Below are 17,309 nucleotides of genomic sequence, written 5' to 3'. Positions count from 1 at the left end.
AGCCTCCGTGATTGTATTTGGGGTTTTCTCCTCTTGCCCAAGGTCACAGCTAATAGTGTCTCAGTCCTCTTGACTCCAGAGCCAGCACTCTATCCACTGAACCATAAAGCACTTGGCAAACCTTAAACTGTTAAATAAATGCTAATTCTTATTATTAATAGTGTTTATACATTTTTACTAGTAGAACTAATTTTAAAAGTTTTTTTTAAAAACATCCTATTACTCATAGTAAATTTATTAGATTAAAAAAAACAAAGAAAAAGGCTATTCAATTTATCTTTTTTATATATATATATGGTGGGGGAGGGTGGTAAAGTTTCAGTGTTCTAGTAATAATGATGAGACAGCAAGAAACAGAAGAAAGCAGGAGGCAACCTGGTAAAGTAAAAGAGCAATGAATGACTGACAGGCTTTGAAATCTAAGCACCTGGGTTCAAATCTTGCTTTTATTGATTACTTCCTGTGTGATCTTAACCAAGTCCCTTCACCTCTCTGGACCTGTTTTCTCATCTAAAAAATGAAACAATTGTTCTGGATGGTTTCTGAGGCTCCTTCCAACACTAGATATACAAAGTTTTGGTCATAGTACTTGAAGGGGAAATTGTGGTCAAGTACCAACTCCTGAGCAATTTAAAGTCAACCAACCATCTAAATGTTTACTCTATATACTAAGCACCGGAGATACAAAGAAAGGCAAAAACTGTATCTGTCCTAAAGAAGCTCACTCTCTAATGGAAAAAACACTATGTAAAACTATATACAAGCAAAACATATAGGGTGAGATATGGAGGAATTATCAGGGGCAAGGCTTCAGCAGAGGGAAGAGAGAAGTAAAAGGTAGAAAGGCATCTAATAAAAGGCGGATTTTTTTTTTTTTTTCTGAGATGTGAAGGAAACCAGGGAATCCAGAAAACAGAAGCAAAGGAGAAAATTATGCACAGACAAGGTCAGGAAATGAAGTTTCTAAGGAATGGCAAAAAGACTGGTGTTACTGGTTCATGGAGTACATGGAGGAGAAGGAGAGTAAAATACAAGGTTAAGGGGCCAAGTTGTGAAGGGCTTTAAAAGCTAAAAATAGGACTTTATATTTGGTCCTGGAGGCAATAGGCAGCTTCTGGAGTTTTTTTGAGGCAAGAAATGACATGGTCAGACCTGCTCTTTAGGACAATCACTTTGGTATCTAAGTGGAAGATGAAATGGAGTAGAAAGAAGCCGAGGTAGAGGAGTCAATCAGGTTACTGCAATGTATGTATGGGGGTGGGGGAAAAATAGGGGTGCAGATTTCAAGTGAGGAGTCAAGGATGACATCTAGTTTGCATGAACTGATGCTGAATAAAACAAGCAGAACCAGGAATACATTGTACACAATAACAGCAAAAATGGGTGATGATCAACTATGAAAGCCTTGGTTTTTCTCAGCAGTGCCGTGATCCAAAGCAATCCCAAAAGATTTTGTACAGAAAACGCCATCTGCATCCAGAAAAAGAACTAAGGAGAATGAATGTAAATCAACACAGGCTGTATTCATTTTTTTTTCCCTTTTTTTTTTTAATCTCTCCCATGGTTTTTCCTGTTTGTTCTAATTTTTTTCTCCCAACATGATTCGCAAATGTATTAAAAATAAATAAACTTAAAAAATGGTATAGGTTGAAATTCTAAATGATTGGGAGTATGATGGTACTCTCAAGAGTAATAAGGAAGTTAAAAACAAGGGAGGATTGGGGAGAAAAAAAAGATGAATTCCATTTTGGACATGTTGAATTTTAAGATGCTTTTAAGACGTTCTGTGCAAGAAATCTAATAGGCAGTTGGAAATGTTAAAACTAGAGATCAGGAAAGAGGTAAGAGCCAGATAAAATGATCAGGAAATCATTTGCACAGACAAGATAATTACATCCAGAGGAGATGATGAGAGCACCAAGAAAAATATTGAGTGTAAAAAAAGAGAAGAGAGGGTTTATGAAAGAGCCCTGAGGGTCACCATGATTAACAAGTGAGACCTGGAAATTCAGAAAAGGAAACTGTGCCAAAGACCACAGATAGATCAAGAAGGATAAAGATTGAGGAAAGTCCATAGATCTGGCAATAAAGAGATTATCGATAACTTTAGAGAGAAAAGTTTCAACTGAAAGATGAGGCTGAAAGTCAAACTATAAGTAAGAAGATAGTGAAAGAAAAAGAAATGGAAGATCTGATTGTCAATGGTTTCTCAAGGAATTTAGTCACAAAAAGAAGGAGTAAGCAAAAAATGAAAGATAGAGGCTGACAGAGGAGGCAATCTACTGCAGAAAAGAGGATATAAAGAGAGTATATGGGCAGATAGGGGAGTTTTGCCTAAGCCTCCCTCTTCTCTTGACTTCACATCACTTAAATGCTTCTCTCTCCCCTCTCCCCACCTCAAACAAAAACAGGGTCCTTCTTCTTGCTAAAGCAAAACTCAATTTTTTTAAATGAATTATCAGAAAAGGTTCTCAACTAAAAAAGTGAGGGAAGGAGAAAACTTATGAAGTTTGAGGAATAATGAGGTTTGAAAAAGGTGCTATGGTAAGTAGGATCTGAATTGATTAGGTAAGTGTAAAAAGACTGCCTTTCTGTAGTGAAAGCCCAATTGAAAATATTTAACACATTTACTATTGGGCTTATATCCCAAAGAGATTATAAAGAAGGGAAAGGGACCTGTATGTGCACGAATGTTTGTGGCAGCCCTCTTTGTAGTGGCTAGAAACTGGAAACTGAATGGATGTCCATCAGTTGGAGAATGGCTGAATAAATTGTGGTATATGAATATTATGGAATATTATTGTTCTGTAAGAAATGACCAAGAGGATGACTTCAGAAAGGCCTGGAGAGACTTACACGAACTGATGCTGAGTGAAATGAGCAGAACCAGGAGATCATTGTTCAACAACAATATTATATGATGACCAGTTCTGATGGACCTGGCCATCCTCAGCAACGAGATCAACCAAATCATTTCCAATGGAGCAGTAATGAACTGAACCAGCTATGCCCAGAGAAAGAACTCTGGGAGATGACTAAAAACCATTACATTGAATTCCCAATCCCTATATCTATGCCCACCTGCATTTTTTATTTCCTTCACAAGCTAATTGTACAATATTTCAAAGCCTGATTCTTTTTGTACAGCAAAATAATGGTTTGGTCATGTATACTTATTGTGTATCTAATTTATATTTTAATGTATTTAACATCTACTGGTCATCCTGCCATCTAGGGGAAGGGGTGGGGGGGTAAGAGGTGAAAAATTGGAACAAGAGGTTTGGCAATTGTTAATGCTATAAAGTTACCCATGCATATAACCTGTAAATAAAAGGCTATTAAATAAAAAATATATATATATTTAACACAAATTTGCCGTATACTAAACTAGCACAGTTTTTTTATTTTTTTAGCTCTCTTCAGATACAAAGAGTAGGAGAAGACACTACAAATTGGGGGAGTAATACAAGACTGGGCCTTGGCAGGACATGATCAGAAATAGGATAAGGAGGGGCAGTTGGTTGGCGGAGTGAATAGAGCACCAGCCCTGAAGTCAGGTAGACCTAAGTTCAAATCTAGGTTTCAGACATTTAACACTTCCTAGCTGTGTGACCCTAGGCAAGTCACTTAACCCCAATTGCCTCAGGAAAGAAAGAAGGAAAGAAAAGGAAGAAAAGAAATAGGATAAGGAAACACAGGACTCAAGAATAGAATATAACATAATGAACCAGTTTGCCAAAGTCAAGTTGGGAAAAGAAGGAAAAGAATACAACCAGTGAAACTAAAGACTGGAGAGATTAGTGGACACCATGAGAAGAACAGCATTAAATTCTAAGGTCCCTTCCAACAGTAATATTCTAAAATTCTATGACAAAATCTATGGAGAACATCTCTTGGTATTTAATGGACAATCAGTATAAAAGCTTATAGTAAACCACAGTTTTAATTCCCCAAGACTACCAAGCACCAAGAATATTTTTTGTCAGTCTCTATGTCTTAGCACCAACACCCTGACTTAGGAAATTAACTCAGGAAACTTTAGTGAAGAATATGTCAAACAAGAAACATATGTAAATGTAGCCCAAAAAAATTGTCCAACATTTGTCAACAGAACTTTGAACAAAAGTATAAAGAGAACAGCCAACAAATATGAGGATTACTTCTCTTCCTACTGCAAAACCAATGATTATTGTCTGCAAAATATCCAGAATTTACAATGATCAGATAAAATATCACTACTCCCTGTTCCACTCCCTAAGATGCAGCTCTTTGTATATTAAAAGACAGAACATTCTGCATCTCAGAGATTACAAGTTCTCCTCAACCCCTTATTCTACAAAAATTACACTTTTCAAGAGCTATTCTATAGTCCTTTATTCACTGTTAACGAAGAACTGACAAAGAAATCTGCCCAAAAAGATTTGATTTAGATAAGTACTGTAATCTCTAAAAGTCTCTGAAAAGTTCCACTAGTCTCTGTAATTACAAATCTGGCAAACAAATAGTAGCCTCAGTCTCCTCACCTATAGATTTCAAAAATAGCATCTATTTACAGGATTGTTGGAAGGATCAAATAAAATAGCATATGTAAAGGATTTTGCAAAACTTAAAGTACTACATAAACATTTATTACTAGGTTTTCCTGACTCTAAAGCCAATACTATAAACCATATATCTCAAAGTATGAATTGCAAAGCAGATGTCTATTGCTATTGGGAGAGTTTTCACTCATTTGAAGTTCCTATACCAAGAAACAACAGGTCATCTCAAAAACCAAAACAAAACAAAACAAACAAAAAAAAAACACACACTTAAACCCAATGTTATTTTGTAATCTCATTCCAAGGTACTCTAGAATCCTACTCATTATATAGCTTCCAAATATGTTGAAGAGTTTTAATTAGTAGAATGTCTTCATTTAGTTTTACTTGGTGTTCTTGCCACCATTTAGATTAGCTATAGGTAAATGGATACTAAACTACTGGCAGAAAAAGAAATTTCTCCTGTTTGAAAAAACATAATAGAAAAATAAACAAATTACACAAATGTGAAGAAAGTCAGTAGAGTTGTAAATGGTTGTGAAAATAAACAATGAGTTCCTATCTCAGCATCGTCACAATTCCTGACTATCTTGTCCCACTAGCACCAGTCCAGGTCATCCCATACCTGTTACTGCAATAGCTCCTAGCAAGTTTCCCTTACTTTAGGTTCAGTCTGTTATATCAATCTTATTGTATCGTTGCCACCCTATTTAAACCTTACTTAAAAACTGCCTTTCATCATAGACTCAAAATCCTCCAACAGTTCTCTACTACACCAACTCTAAAGTCCTCCGCTTGGCTTTCAAAGACCTCCTATAATCATATACAACTCTACTGATCCAATATTATTTCTATTATTCTCAAACATAATTTTTATTATAGCTACCCATAAACAAATCATGCTCATTCCCATCTTAATAGTATTACCTTTATTTCCTCTGATATGGCATACCCTCTTCTTCCTAACCTCTACCCTATTCCAGCCACATCTCCGAGACAGACCTCTTCTACAAAGCCTTCTCTGACTACTAGAAAGGCAGAATGGTATAATGAAAAAAGTTTTAGACTTAAGTCAGAAGACTAGAAAGTTAAAACCCTATTTCTGACAATTACAAATATGCACAATCACTTCCCCTCTATGAGCCAAAATCCTCACCTAAAAATAGAAATAAGACATACTTAACCCAACCTATCCTCACAGGGCTGTTGGGGGAAAAAATTGTTTTATAAATAAATATATACCATTTTATTACTATATTGCTACCAGATTCCTCCAGCCACAGAATTTTAGAGTTTAGAAAGATCTAATTCAATCCTCTCATTCTTCAGATATCAAAAGTGAGACTTAGGGAAATGATGTGACTTTTACTTACATGATTAAGTTCTCTTCCTTAACTGTAGTAGCACTTATAATCAGTAATACATAATTTTAAAACTTGATGTCTTATTTTCTGACTGTTACAATTTTATATTACATCAAGTATGATATCAGTTCCCTGAAGGAAATGTTTGGTTTACCCATTTTTTAATAAACAACATCTAGTACTAAGTTGACACATGGTAGGTAGGTATTCAAGATACATGCCAAGCAGCTGACCATATTAATGCAGCTAAACATTATGCCTTCTTCTGAATTTCTATTCTTTCCCAGCTAAAATTTGTAATCTGCTCACCATTTCCACAAAATATCCTACAGCAAAAATCTTTCCATTCTCCTTTAGAATCAATGTATATCAATAATCCAAGACAACTCTGTAAGACCTATGATAAAAAATACTATCCATACCAAGAGAAATGATTGTGTCTGAAAACAGATTAAAGCATACTTTTTTTTCCTTGAAGTTTTGGGAGTTTTGGGAAGGTAGAAAATGTTTTCTTTCACAATATGACTTTTATGTAAATATTTTGCATAATTTCACATGTGCCTTCTGAGGGTGGGAAAAGAGAAAGGGAGAGAATTTGGACCTCAAAGTTTTAAAAACAAGTGTCAAACTTTGTTTTACATGTAACTGGGCAAAAAATAAAATATTAAATTAAAATCTTAAAAAAAAAAAAAAAAAACCAACAACTAATGTATATAACCGGGAAGTTGGAAGAAAAGTATTTAGTAAATGCTAAAGTAGAGGAAGGAAGCAATTTTGCCAAACTACCATCCTCTTTCTCCCTTATATATTATTTCTTCATTGATTGAAGAATCTCCCCTTTACTGCTCTGCCACCAAGAACAACCTTGTTTTATTTCCCTATGCTTCAGTGAATCCATTCTAATGTTCAAATGACAAGCTTTCTCTGGCTTGACCTCTACTTTTCAATTCTTTTGCAAAGAATGCCTTGAAATCATTCAAATGGCCTTACCTGGTGAGGATAGGAACCATATCTTGCCCACTGCCATGTTCCTTCTCCCACTGCTCTAATAAGGTAGTGAGCTCAGCTTTGGAGTCCACGTGCACTGATCCTGAAGTCATGGCTTGGCCTATGGAAGCAGGAATATAACAAATGAGCATAAACTCAAAAAAGTATATCAACATTTCTCTAAAGTAATGGACAAAGGAATAGAAAAGTTGTTTGTTAGGATTCCCACTGATTTAATCAATACTTCAGCCAGTTTAGATAACTCCATTTATGGTACAGTAGAAAAAAGTACTAGATTGGAGAACCCTGTTCTGCCATTAGTTTTATAAGCTTACATATATTTCATCTCTCTGAGCCTCAGTTATCTCACCATGAATTAAGACAAGACTAGCTGATCTCTAAAGTACCTTCCAATTCTAATACTTCCGATTTTTTTAAATTCAAAAAGCAGTCCCAAGTTTTGATTACATTGAGGCTTTTCAGAAAAACATCATTATAGATAAGAAACACATCTACTGATTTTCCATAAAAAGTTATGACAGATATGTTATCATTTTTTAAGATGCCTTAAATATCTAAGAACCTTCTGAATGTCCTTGCCTTACATATCTGAGACAACAGGAAAGCAAGCCTCTAACAAGATCTTTCTTCTCTCTCCCTCTCTATTTCTCTTCATATTGATGGCTCAAGTGTCAATATGGACCTAGGAAAGTAAAAAAAAGTTGGACACAAAATTGGCCAAATTCTAAAAGTAGGAAGTTAAGGTAAATGACTGGTCAGGGCTTCTGTTCTTTCTCAGAACAGAGATGAAGGAACAGTGCTCAGAGTTACCACAGAAAAGTTAACCTATCACCAACTTATGAGCAAAAGTATCAAAGGGTAAAAAAAGTACCAGTCCTGGAACAGGAGAACACCAGCAGATTAGATAGGGAGTTTTGTTGTTAGCGCTGTTTTTGCCTTAGCTAAGCAATCCATGTTTGAGAACCTATCACACAAAGCAAAATGAATTATGGCTGCTTTAGATACAAAAACAAAATAAGTAGATATTCCATGATAACTGTCTATTTTTTATTCCCTTCCAAGAATGCTCACAATGAGAGTGAGTAAAGGGAGATGGATGTTGAACACGACAGTGGATTTGAGAGAAAAAATAAAAGATGATCACACCATAGATTCCCTAAAATATTTTGACTGTATTATAAAAGTAGAATTCAAATAAGCAAACAAATACATCTTTATATATCAGATGAGCTAGCTTTTCCCAAAAATTAGATAGCATCAGGGTGATTTTCTTCACATACCAATCTATATTTCACTAATTCCAATTGAAGTTAAAAATAAGGAAGGCTCTAAGTACAACAGTGTATAACATTGTTTACAATTTTGCTAGGTTGCAGAATGGAGAGAACACAAGGCCTGAGTCAAGAACACCTCAATTCAAATCTGACCTCAGATGCTTACTGGTTGTGTAATTCCTCGGCAATATACTTAACTTCAGTTTGCCTTAATCCATTGAAGAAGGAAATGGCAAACCATTTCATTAGCTTTGCTAAGAAAACCCCATGGACAGTATGATCCACAGGGGTCATCAAGAGTCACACATGACTGTCATGTCATGAGAAAATCTGGATTCTATTTCTTTCTGCTAGCTAACTCCCTATTTAAGCTTAAATAAAATATATATCTAACCTGAACTCAGTAATCTGAGAACCTAGGGACAGCAATACAAGTATAGCTTCTCTAACTATAAAATGAGGTAATTTCTATTCTTTTAACCACTTAAGTATTTATTTTAATAACTTTTAAAATATGCAAAGATAGTTTTCAATATTCATCCTTATAAAACCTTGTATTCCAAATTTTTTTCTTTCTTCTCCTCAGCTCTTCCTCTAGACAGCAAGTAATCCAGTATCACATATTTATTTCTAAGACCAGAAAAATCTTTTCAGCTTCTTGAAATTATCATGCTATTTAAAAAATGCATAATCTAATGAAAATAAGGTTATACTGGAAGTCAAGCGTTCAGACACTAAATTAAGTCAAGCAGTTCTTATCTTTGACATCACAGATAAACCACTCAAGAGAACTGGTGCACACATAAAAGATTATCTGCAGAATGAGAATAACCATCCAACTATTTAACGTGTTATTATAAAAACTGAAAATTTTATATGTTAAATACTTGAAGAGTTATTTGGAAGAAACGAAATTTTATTTACTCTTTGCTCAGAAAGTTCTACTGATACAATAAAATTCAGTAATTAATATTAATTGTAAAATTTTCTTTAATATTTTATTAGGAAACAAGAAAAATATTTATATCCATTGAACTTGGACCTCAAAAGGTGACCTTTCACAAAATGAAGAATAGCTAAAAATAAATAACAAAATTATTCCCTAATAAGAGCTAGAATTTTTTTAGGTCCAATCTGGTATAGATAGCTCATAACTAAGGTCAACTTGCAGTATTGTGATATAAGCAAAATATTAACATCACTACCAGACTTAGAACTGGTCTAGCAAATAAGGGATTGAGATGCAGAAACTAATAAAAAAAACACAATAAAAAATAAATGCAGACAAGATTACTAGACTCATAAAAATGGCATCCAGGAAATGTTCACACTATAATGTTCCCATCTAGAATGGATACTGATGAAGCATTGAGGGAAGGTTTGAGTCACTCTCACAACTGAAAGACTGTTTTTAGGCCAAATAAAAGTCAAAGTAATAGAGGTATCCCAAACAGAAAGGGAATCATTCATAAATTCCTAAGGAGCAAGATATTGAGAAAACCCACAAAAAGTGTTAAGTTTTCTATTTAGAGAATTTTAAAAAGAAGTTCCAAAAGATTAATAACTGCTTTGCTTGCATGTCTTACTTAATCATACTATAATCCTATAAGGTAGGTGATACAAGTATTATCCCTAAAAACAGAAACAGTCTTAATTTACTATTTGTATCTCCAGTGTTCTACATATAAATAAGCATTTAGTAACTATATTACTTATTCATTCCTTTTACAAAAACAGGAAAATTAAAGTTAGAGAGATTAATCTAATATCCAATAGCTAGTGTCACAGCTGGAAAGATGGACTTCAAGTTCATTTACAAGAAATACTTCATTTTAATAGTCTCTAGTTAGAATGCATTCAATTCACTCTCCTCTCTCTCACTTTCTCCCTCCATCTCTATCCCTCTCCCCTGACCTTTCATTCCCTTTAAAAAATTTTAAGATATTAGATTAAGTCAAAATTCTAAACACAGGAGAGTTTAAGTACAGTAGTCTGAGAGTTAAGACATGGCTGCAGACATAGCCAATACATCTGCTCCACTGCAATAAGTTGCTAAACTTGCCAGGGAAAAACTATAACTAAATTGAATAGAGAGGGAAAAAAAAGTTTTGACAAATTAAAAACTTTAACATAGACAATTTACCAAAATCTCTCTTAAGCTGGAAGATCTTCTGGAGAAAATAATTCAGAATATGAAAGAAAAGAAGCACAAAACTATGGAGTAATTTCAAAACAATTTTCATTCATTCAAAAGAGAAGCTCTCCAAAGAAGGTCAACATTAAGAAAAAGTAGGAAAATGGGAAAAGGAATTCAGAAAAGTAAGGGGAAAATAAGATAAACTTAAATCTTGAAAACAATAAGAGTCTTATTTTCTTCCCAGGAAGAAAAAGAAAAGGATGATAATAAAATGAAAGACAATTAAAAGAATGTCATTGTTTTGTTTTTGTTGCTTGTCTTTAGTTGTGTTTCTTTGTTGTTTTTTTAAGTCACCCAGTTACTTGTCAACAACTGGCTAGTCACAGTCCAGAGAAGATACAACTAAACAGCATGTTGAATTATGGCCAAAGAAATAAGTAGGTTAACAGTTAAAATTAAAAAAAAAAAAAAAAAAAAAAAAAAAGACTGATTCTTGATACTATTTGTACAAGATTTGTACAAAAATCTTACCAGATTGGTGTAGGATTATTATTTACTTACCAAAAACTCCATTTTTAATTGAACCAGCAATAACCTAAACATCATACTGTGTTCTACTATACTTTTTAAAAAAAACTTTGAATTGGGGCAGCTAGGTGGCGCAGTGGATAGAGCACTAGCCCTGAAGTCAGGAAGACCTGAGTTCAAATGTGACCTCAGACACTTAATTAACACTTGCTAGCTGTGTGACTCTGGACAAGTCACTTAATCCCAATTGCCTCAGCCCAAAAAAAAAAAAACAAAAAAAAAAAAAAAACCCACTAACTTTGAATTATATATAGGAGCATTCCTTCTGCAGAATTTCTTTAATATCAATTCCCCAATATGAATTTTCACTGGAAAAATCATTTCAAAAGGAAAATTTTTTAAACAAGCTAACAACTTCTGAAGAGTTCCTAAATTTAAATTCCAGCAGATTTTAAATTACAAAAACTATCTTCCTTGTTGATTAAATACTCAACTATTTTCTCACAAAATTATGCTTTTATGCTTCAGTGTATATACACTAGGTTTATTTCACAGTCTTTACAATTTTAGAAGTTATATCTGATAGTAAGATAAGGAAGAGATGGAATGATCCCAGAGGATGCTAATGCCAGTATTATAAGGCATTTGCCAACTTAGGAGGCACCTTATATCTCTGTTGTTCCTATTAGCTATAATATATTCAGCCTGCTGGAAAGGAAGCTACATTAGAAAAGCACCATGCAATTGATCAGCAGAGCATCGAGGCACACCCAAAACAAATTTCTATTCCTTAAACAACTTCTGAAGCTTCAAAACATGACCTCTGTGGCACAGACTCACTGGGCAGAAGACAAACTTGGCATTCCTTTTCCTTTGGGACTTCCTTTACCCAGGCTGTCTCCCCCATATCTGAAATACCTTCCTTTCTCATCTCTTCTTTCTTAAAATCCCTAGGTGTCCTTCAAAGCTCAATTCAGCTGCCACCTCCTACAGAAAGCCTTTCCTGATTCCTCTAGTTGTTAGTAATCTCACCTTCCTAAAATGATCTTGTATCTGTTCAATTATCATATTCCCAAGTACAATGCACAAGACCCATGAAACAGGAGATTGTTTTCCTTTTTATCTTTGTCTCCCCAATGTCTAGCACACTACCTACCTTGCATGCTGTATGCATTTAATAAATACATATTGAATCAAACTTGAAGATTCTAGTTTTTCTGAGCAACAGCAATCATTCCTTCATCAAAAGGCATAGAAACCAACCATGGAGCTTATCAAATAATATCCTAAATTCTTCCAATATGCATATGATTCCTCAAATATATGCACTTATTAACCCTATACTATATTTGGTTAAAAAAAAGAAATTTGATTCATTTTAAAACAATACCAAACACATTCTCCTGCTGCAACTGTTTTCATCACATTCAACATGATTCAATGCCAAAATGGGAGTATAGAGAAAATAGTAAAGTATGTAAATGGTAAAAATTAATCTGATAAGAAGATTCTTCTTCATGGTTTTAAATAGCTAGAACATACAATTAGATATCCAGTCAATATAAATTTTCTTAGGGGGAAAAAAACCAATTCAATGAAAGGACTCATACATATAGATCCATGAAAGCATTCCAGAAATTCTTGCAAACAATTATGTTACAACTTCCAATTAATCTATATTCAGTAATAATTTTAACTTTGGAAATAACCATTTGGTGGGTGAAATTTTGATAGCAGACTAGAAAATAATACTCATATGTAACTAATTCCATGCCCAGTAAACCCACTGTAAGAAAAGATATGCTACTAAAACATGTCTAGTCTAATAAGCTTTTGTTATTTACAAGGGAATTCTAACATATCACTTAGAAAACAGATCTACATAACAAACATATATTTAAGTCATATTTTCCAAACATCTACATGAAGATTTTGTATTGATCAAAAAGCACTTGGATTTATTAAAGTTTGTTCAAAGAGATGTCTTTGATTTTCTTTTTCAAAAAGTCTAAAATACAATAAATATACAAAGAACAAATTAAAATTTCCTATACCCTGGTATGCTCACATTTCACACTATAGAGCTATATTTAGTAATCACTCCCAAGAAGCAAACCATATTCACCAAAATAGGTATATAAATTTCATTAACTAATTTCTTCAAGTTAACAAACATTTTGATATTCTTATACCATTTATTCCATAATAATACTGTGTATTATTTTATTTTATTTAAGGTAAATCTTTAAAGGCTTTTCAAAAAAAGTTGAACATGAACTTAAGATTCCAAAATGAAACTGAACAATAGTATATAAAACTGAATGAAACAAGATTTAAAAAAGTAAGAATGTCATGGAGATAGAAGGTGGAAAGAACACTGGATCTGAAGTCAAAAAGGCCTATGGTTGATTGGCCTCAAAACACTTATTAGCTGTATGACCCTGGACAAGGGTCAAACTTAACCTGTCTGCCTCAGTTTACTCATCTGTAAAGTGGAGATAATTGCACCAGTGTTACAACAAGGATAAAATAAAATAAAGTTTTCAAATCTTTGCAAACCTTAAAGCTTTAGTGCTAGTTATTAATTTTTTGAGTAAACTGAGCACTGCTGTATTATTAAACATGACACCATAAGACAATCTCATACAGTAGAAGAGTGGTGGATTTGAAGTCAAGGGACTAGGCTACAAATTCCAATCTTAATCTTTAATCCTACTGGACCCCAATTTTCTCAAATGTAAAATGAAAATAGACTAGATGGCTTTTAAGACCCCTCCCCAGTCTAAATTTGGGACCCCATGATGAGGAGACTGCCTTATAATTCTATTTGCGCCTTGCTCATAACTCCCCTTGAGAAAGGCACTGCAGGATGGCCGTAACTGTTCTACCTATTTTACAGAAGAAAAATAGACTCACAAAAAAATTAAATAGATATTCCACATTGGTTTTTTCAGCACAATTCAATAGTTAAGCCATGGACAGAACTGATTCTGTGTCAAGTTAATATTCTTCTCTTTAGTTAAGCCTCACTTATACATTGTTTCATGGTTTAATTCAACAAAAGGTAGGGTTTCTCTTGATGTTCTGGTCTGGCTGAAATTGTGGGGTGGATGATTCTTTGCTGTCATTGTTTTAGTCATAAACAACTCTTCTGGACAGCATTTTGGGAGTTTTCTTGGCAAAGACACAATGGTTTGTCATTTCCTTCTGCAGTTCATGTTACAGATGAGGATACGGAGGCAAATCTAGGTTAAGTGACTTGTCCAGGTTCACATAACTAAGACTGAATTCAAACTCAGGTCTTCCTGATTTCTGGTCCAATCCTCTATCCACTGTGCCATTTAACTGCCCTGGATGATCCTTTAGGTTTTTCCTTTTTTTTTTTTTTTAATAGTTAGCATGACCCTTTTTCAACATATGCAATATTTAAATATCCCCCAAACCTGTCTTACCAAGGAGTAACTGTTTAGCTAAATGTTAATGACACTGAAGAAGAAAAAAAAAACTATTGTCTATTCAAAATAATCAACTTAAAACATGTGTGTAGTTGTTTTGCTTTATATAAAAATCCAACTAATGGTAATTTTAAAAATAAGCAAAATATCACATATTTATAATTGATCTTTGTTTTACAAGTTGTTTTACTTGGGATGAAGTAGGAGCCCCAAATCACTAAAACCATGAAATCACCTAAAACCCACAAATTAAATTTCAACTTTAAAAATCCTTCTTATTTCCATTCATTAAATGGAATTCCATTCCATTGAATTCATTGAACTCGGGAATAAGAAGTTGTAAATTCAAAATATTTGATAACTAATGTGATTACACTTGCCATAAAATTATTTTTTAATGATGGGGGGATACATCAAGAGATAGTTACTGTGCCAGTAACTATTCCAAAACTGTAGATCATTAATTTTTTTATACCCTTGCCAAAATAGAAGATTCTTTGCCTCTCTTACCCCCACCAGTCAAAAATTCCAATGCAAACTAAAACGAGGAGTGAAGGCATTTCATTTCCAAACATCAAGTACAGCTCTTGACAGCACAAATACAAAGAAAAATACTCAATCTAAATTCCTTTTTAAATGAACATGGAATAAAACATTTTAACATCCAACAAACTAGAAAAAGAACAAAATTACAGGCTTGAGACAACCAATAAATGCTTCGACTATCATATAATAAAGACTAAAACAAGGGAAGCTGTCACTAATATAAATTCTTTAGTAAGAGCATCGTTAGAGCATCGTTCATTAATAATGCCTCACTGAAAATTCAAGGCACCTGACAAAATGAGATGCAAACAATCGCTCCTCCAAAAACAACAACAACCTAACAAAAAATTACAACGACTCGATCAATAAATTTTAAATTCAAGACCTCTTAAAGAAGCACAGGGAAAGAAAAATTGTCTTAAATGAGAAAATTGCTGCAGACCGCCAGTTTCTAAGAAGGGTGGAACCCTAGAAGTCTGCGGGACCCGAGCAGGAGTATTTAGCTTGGGGTTTCGTTTGTTTCAATTCACATCAGTTTACCGAACTCTACCCACCTAAGCTCCCCAAGCACTCCCAGCCCACCAGGAGGAGGAGAAGACAAGTAACCGGGAATCGCCGCCCTCGGCTCCTCCCCCGTCTCCTCCCCCAATCCTAGTCCAGGAGTGAGGCGGGACAGGGTCATGGAGGGGAGGGGAGGGGAAAACGTGGGAAGAGACAATCGGTCCCAACCAAGGGGATAGGAAACCGTGTGGGAGGCGGGTATAACTAGGAAAGGGGAGAAAATGGAACCCCCGACCCACATCACGTACACGCTGGGGAGGATTTCGAGGGAGTGGAGGGAAGAAACAATGCCCCTCCACTCCACCCCACAGGGGAAGGGAAGATGGGGCGGGGGGAGGGGAGGAGGAAGAGAACGGAGGGTGGGAAGACAGCAGGAAAGAGGAGGCAGGGAAGAGAGGTGGGAAAAAGAGGGATCAGGATAGGGAGAGAAAAAGGTTTACTCCCCGAGAGGAGAGGTTACTCCCCAAGAAGTTTTTTTTTTTTTTTGGAGGGGGGGGGAAGGAGATCTCGGGAAGAAAAAGGAGAAGGTTGATCTGAGGGAGGAGAGGGAGCGCTGAGGCCCCGCCCCCACGAGGCAGGAGGGAAGGCCGGCCCCAAGTGACACCGAGCCCCCGGCACCGGTTCCCCTCCGGCAGTGCAGGTGTCGCCCCTCCCCCCCCGCTGCTGCTGCTGCTACTGCTGCTACTGCTGCCGCCGCCGCCGCCGCCGCCGCCCCGCGCGCGCTCCCTGACTCCCTCTCCCGCCCGCCCCGGGCGCGCGCCCCATCCCCTCCCCCGGCAATCCCCAGCCGTCAGCTTTACCTTCCCGGGGTCTCCCGCAGCACTCCCGACCCCCGCCGAGCAGTCTCCCCTCCCTCCCTCCCGCCCTTCTTTCCTCAGTGCCTCACTCCCTCAGTCACTCACACACACGGCGCGACCGCGGCTCCGAGCGGCCCACATATTACGCGTCACCCACGCTACGTGCCTCCGGTGCGCGCGCGCGCGCGCGGAGAGAAAATAAGAGCTTCCTCTTATCCCAGCGCCCGGGGGCTGCTGGGAAATGGAGTTCGGCTCTTCTCCCAGCAGGCCTTCCGGTTCCACTCCTTTCTCCGACCCTTTGACACGTAAGAGCGCTTTCTCGCCCATCACCGCACAGACCCAAGGGAATTGTAGTTTTTGCAACCGAGGGGCGGGCTCTGGCTCGGGGTTAAAAATATTCCACCCACATCTCCTGGATGGTGAAATCCTGAATCTAGACGGAATTCCCTAGTTCCTCACAGGATGTCAGAAAGGACACCCCCCCCCCAAAAAAAAAAAAAAAAAACCGTGCTTCCAGTCCCGCTTCCAGCTCTGACTAAAGCTGCTCTATCCTGGCCACATCGTTTGTCCTGTTTCCCCTTCAAGAGAATGAAACTAATAACATGCATTCTAGCTCTCACAAATTTGTGGTGAAAAAGGTTTCCCGGTGGAGCTGTGAATTGGTCCAATCATTCTGGAAAGCAATTTTGGAAGCATGGAAAGCAAGAAAGGAAAGAAAGAAGGGAGGGAGGGAGGGAGGGAGGAAGGAATCGAGGGAGGGGAGAAGGAAAGAAGGGAAAAAAAAGAAACAATTTAAAAGAAAGTTAGAAGAAAGAAAGAAAATGTCTCTGCTCTTCAACCTAGAGATCCCAATATTAGGCAAGAAAGTCAAAGATAGAAAAGCCACAGCCCCAAATTCTGTAGCAGCATAGAAATGAAAATAAAGTTCATGTCCATCACCCGGGGAAGAGCGACAGAAGTTGTGGTAAAAATGCACTGGAAGGTAATTGTTGTAAGAAAGGAGAAGCATGAAGAATTCAGGGAGGCAAAGAGTGATGAATAAAATAAAGAGAAGCAGAAAAAAGGAAAGTGGGAGGGAGGAGAGAAGGAAAGGAGGAA

General features: G+C 36.3%; 1 protein-coding gene across 9 annotated transcripts in view; it reads right to left on the bottom strand.

Annotated features, from left to right (window-relative positions):
• The window catches only part of DCAF1 (DDB1 and CUL4 associated factor 1), an 83,133-nt gene extending 66,739 nt beyond the window's left edge, over window positions 1-16,394 (bottom strand). For 7 of the 9 annotated variants that reach the window (XM_031958575.1, XM_031958584.1, XM_031958556.1 and 4 more), the window contains exons 1-2: window positions 16,317-16,393; window positions 6,896-7,013 (exon numbers count right to left, since the gene is read on the bottom strand). In XM_031958575.1, the coding sequence (XP_031814435.1) occupies window positions 6,896-7,005 (110 nt within the window). In that variant the 5' untranslated portion in view covers window positions 7,006-7,013; window positions 16,317-16,393. Of the gene's footprint in view, window positions 1-6,895; window positions 7,014-16,214; window positions 16,267-16,316 lie in introns of those variants that run through there. The other 2 variants (XM_031958593.1, XM_031958554.1) reach the window with 2 other exon arrangements.
• Window positions 16,395-17,309: the final 915 nt, after the last annotated feature.

This window comes from Sarcophilus harrisii, chromosome 1 (genome assembly GCF_902635505.1).
Source record: "Sarcophilus harrisii chromosome 1, mSarHar1.11, whole genome shotgun sequence".
Classification (NCBI taxonomy): domain Eukaryota; kingdom Metazoa; phylum Chordata; class Mammalia; order Dasyuromorphia; family Dasyuridae; genus Sarcophilus; species Sarcophilus harrisii.
Note: the sequence above shows the minus strand (reverse complement) of the source record. Positions and strands in the feature narration are given on the sequence as shown.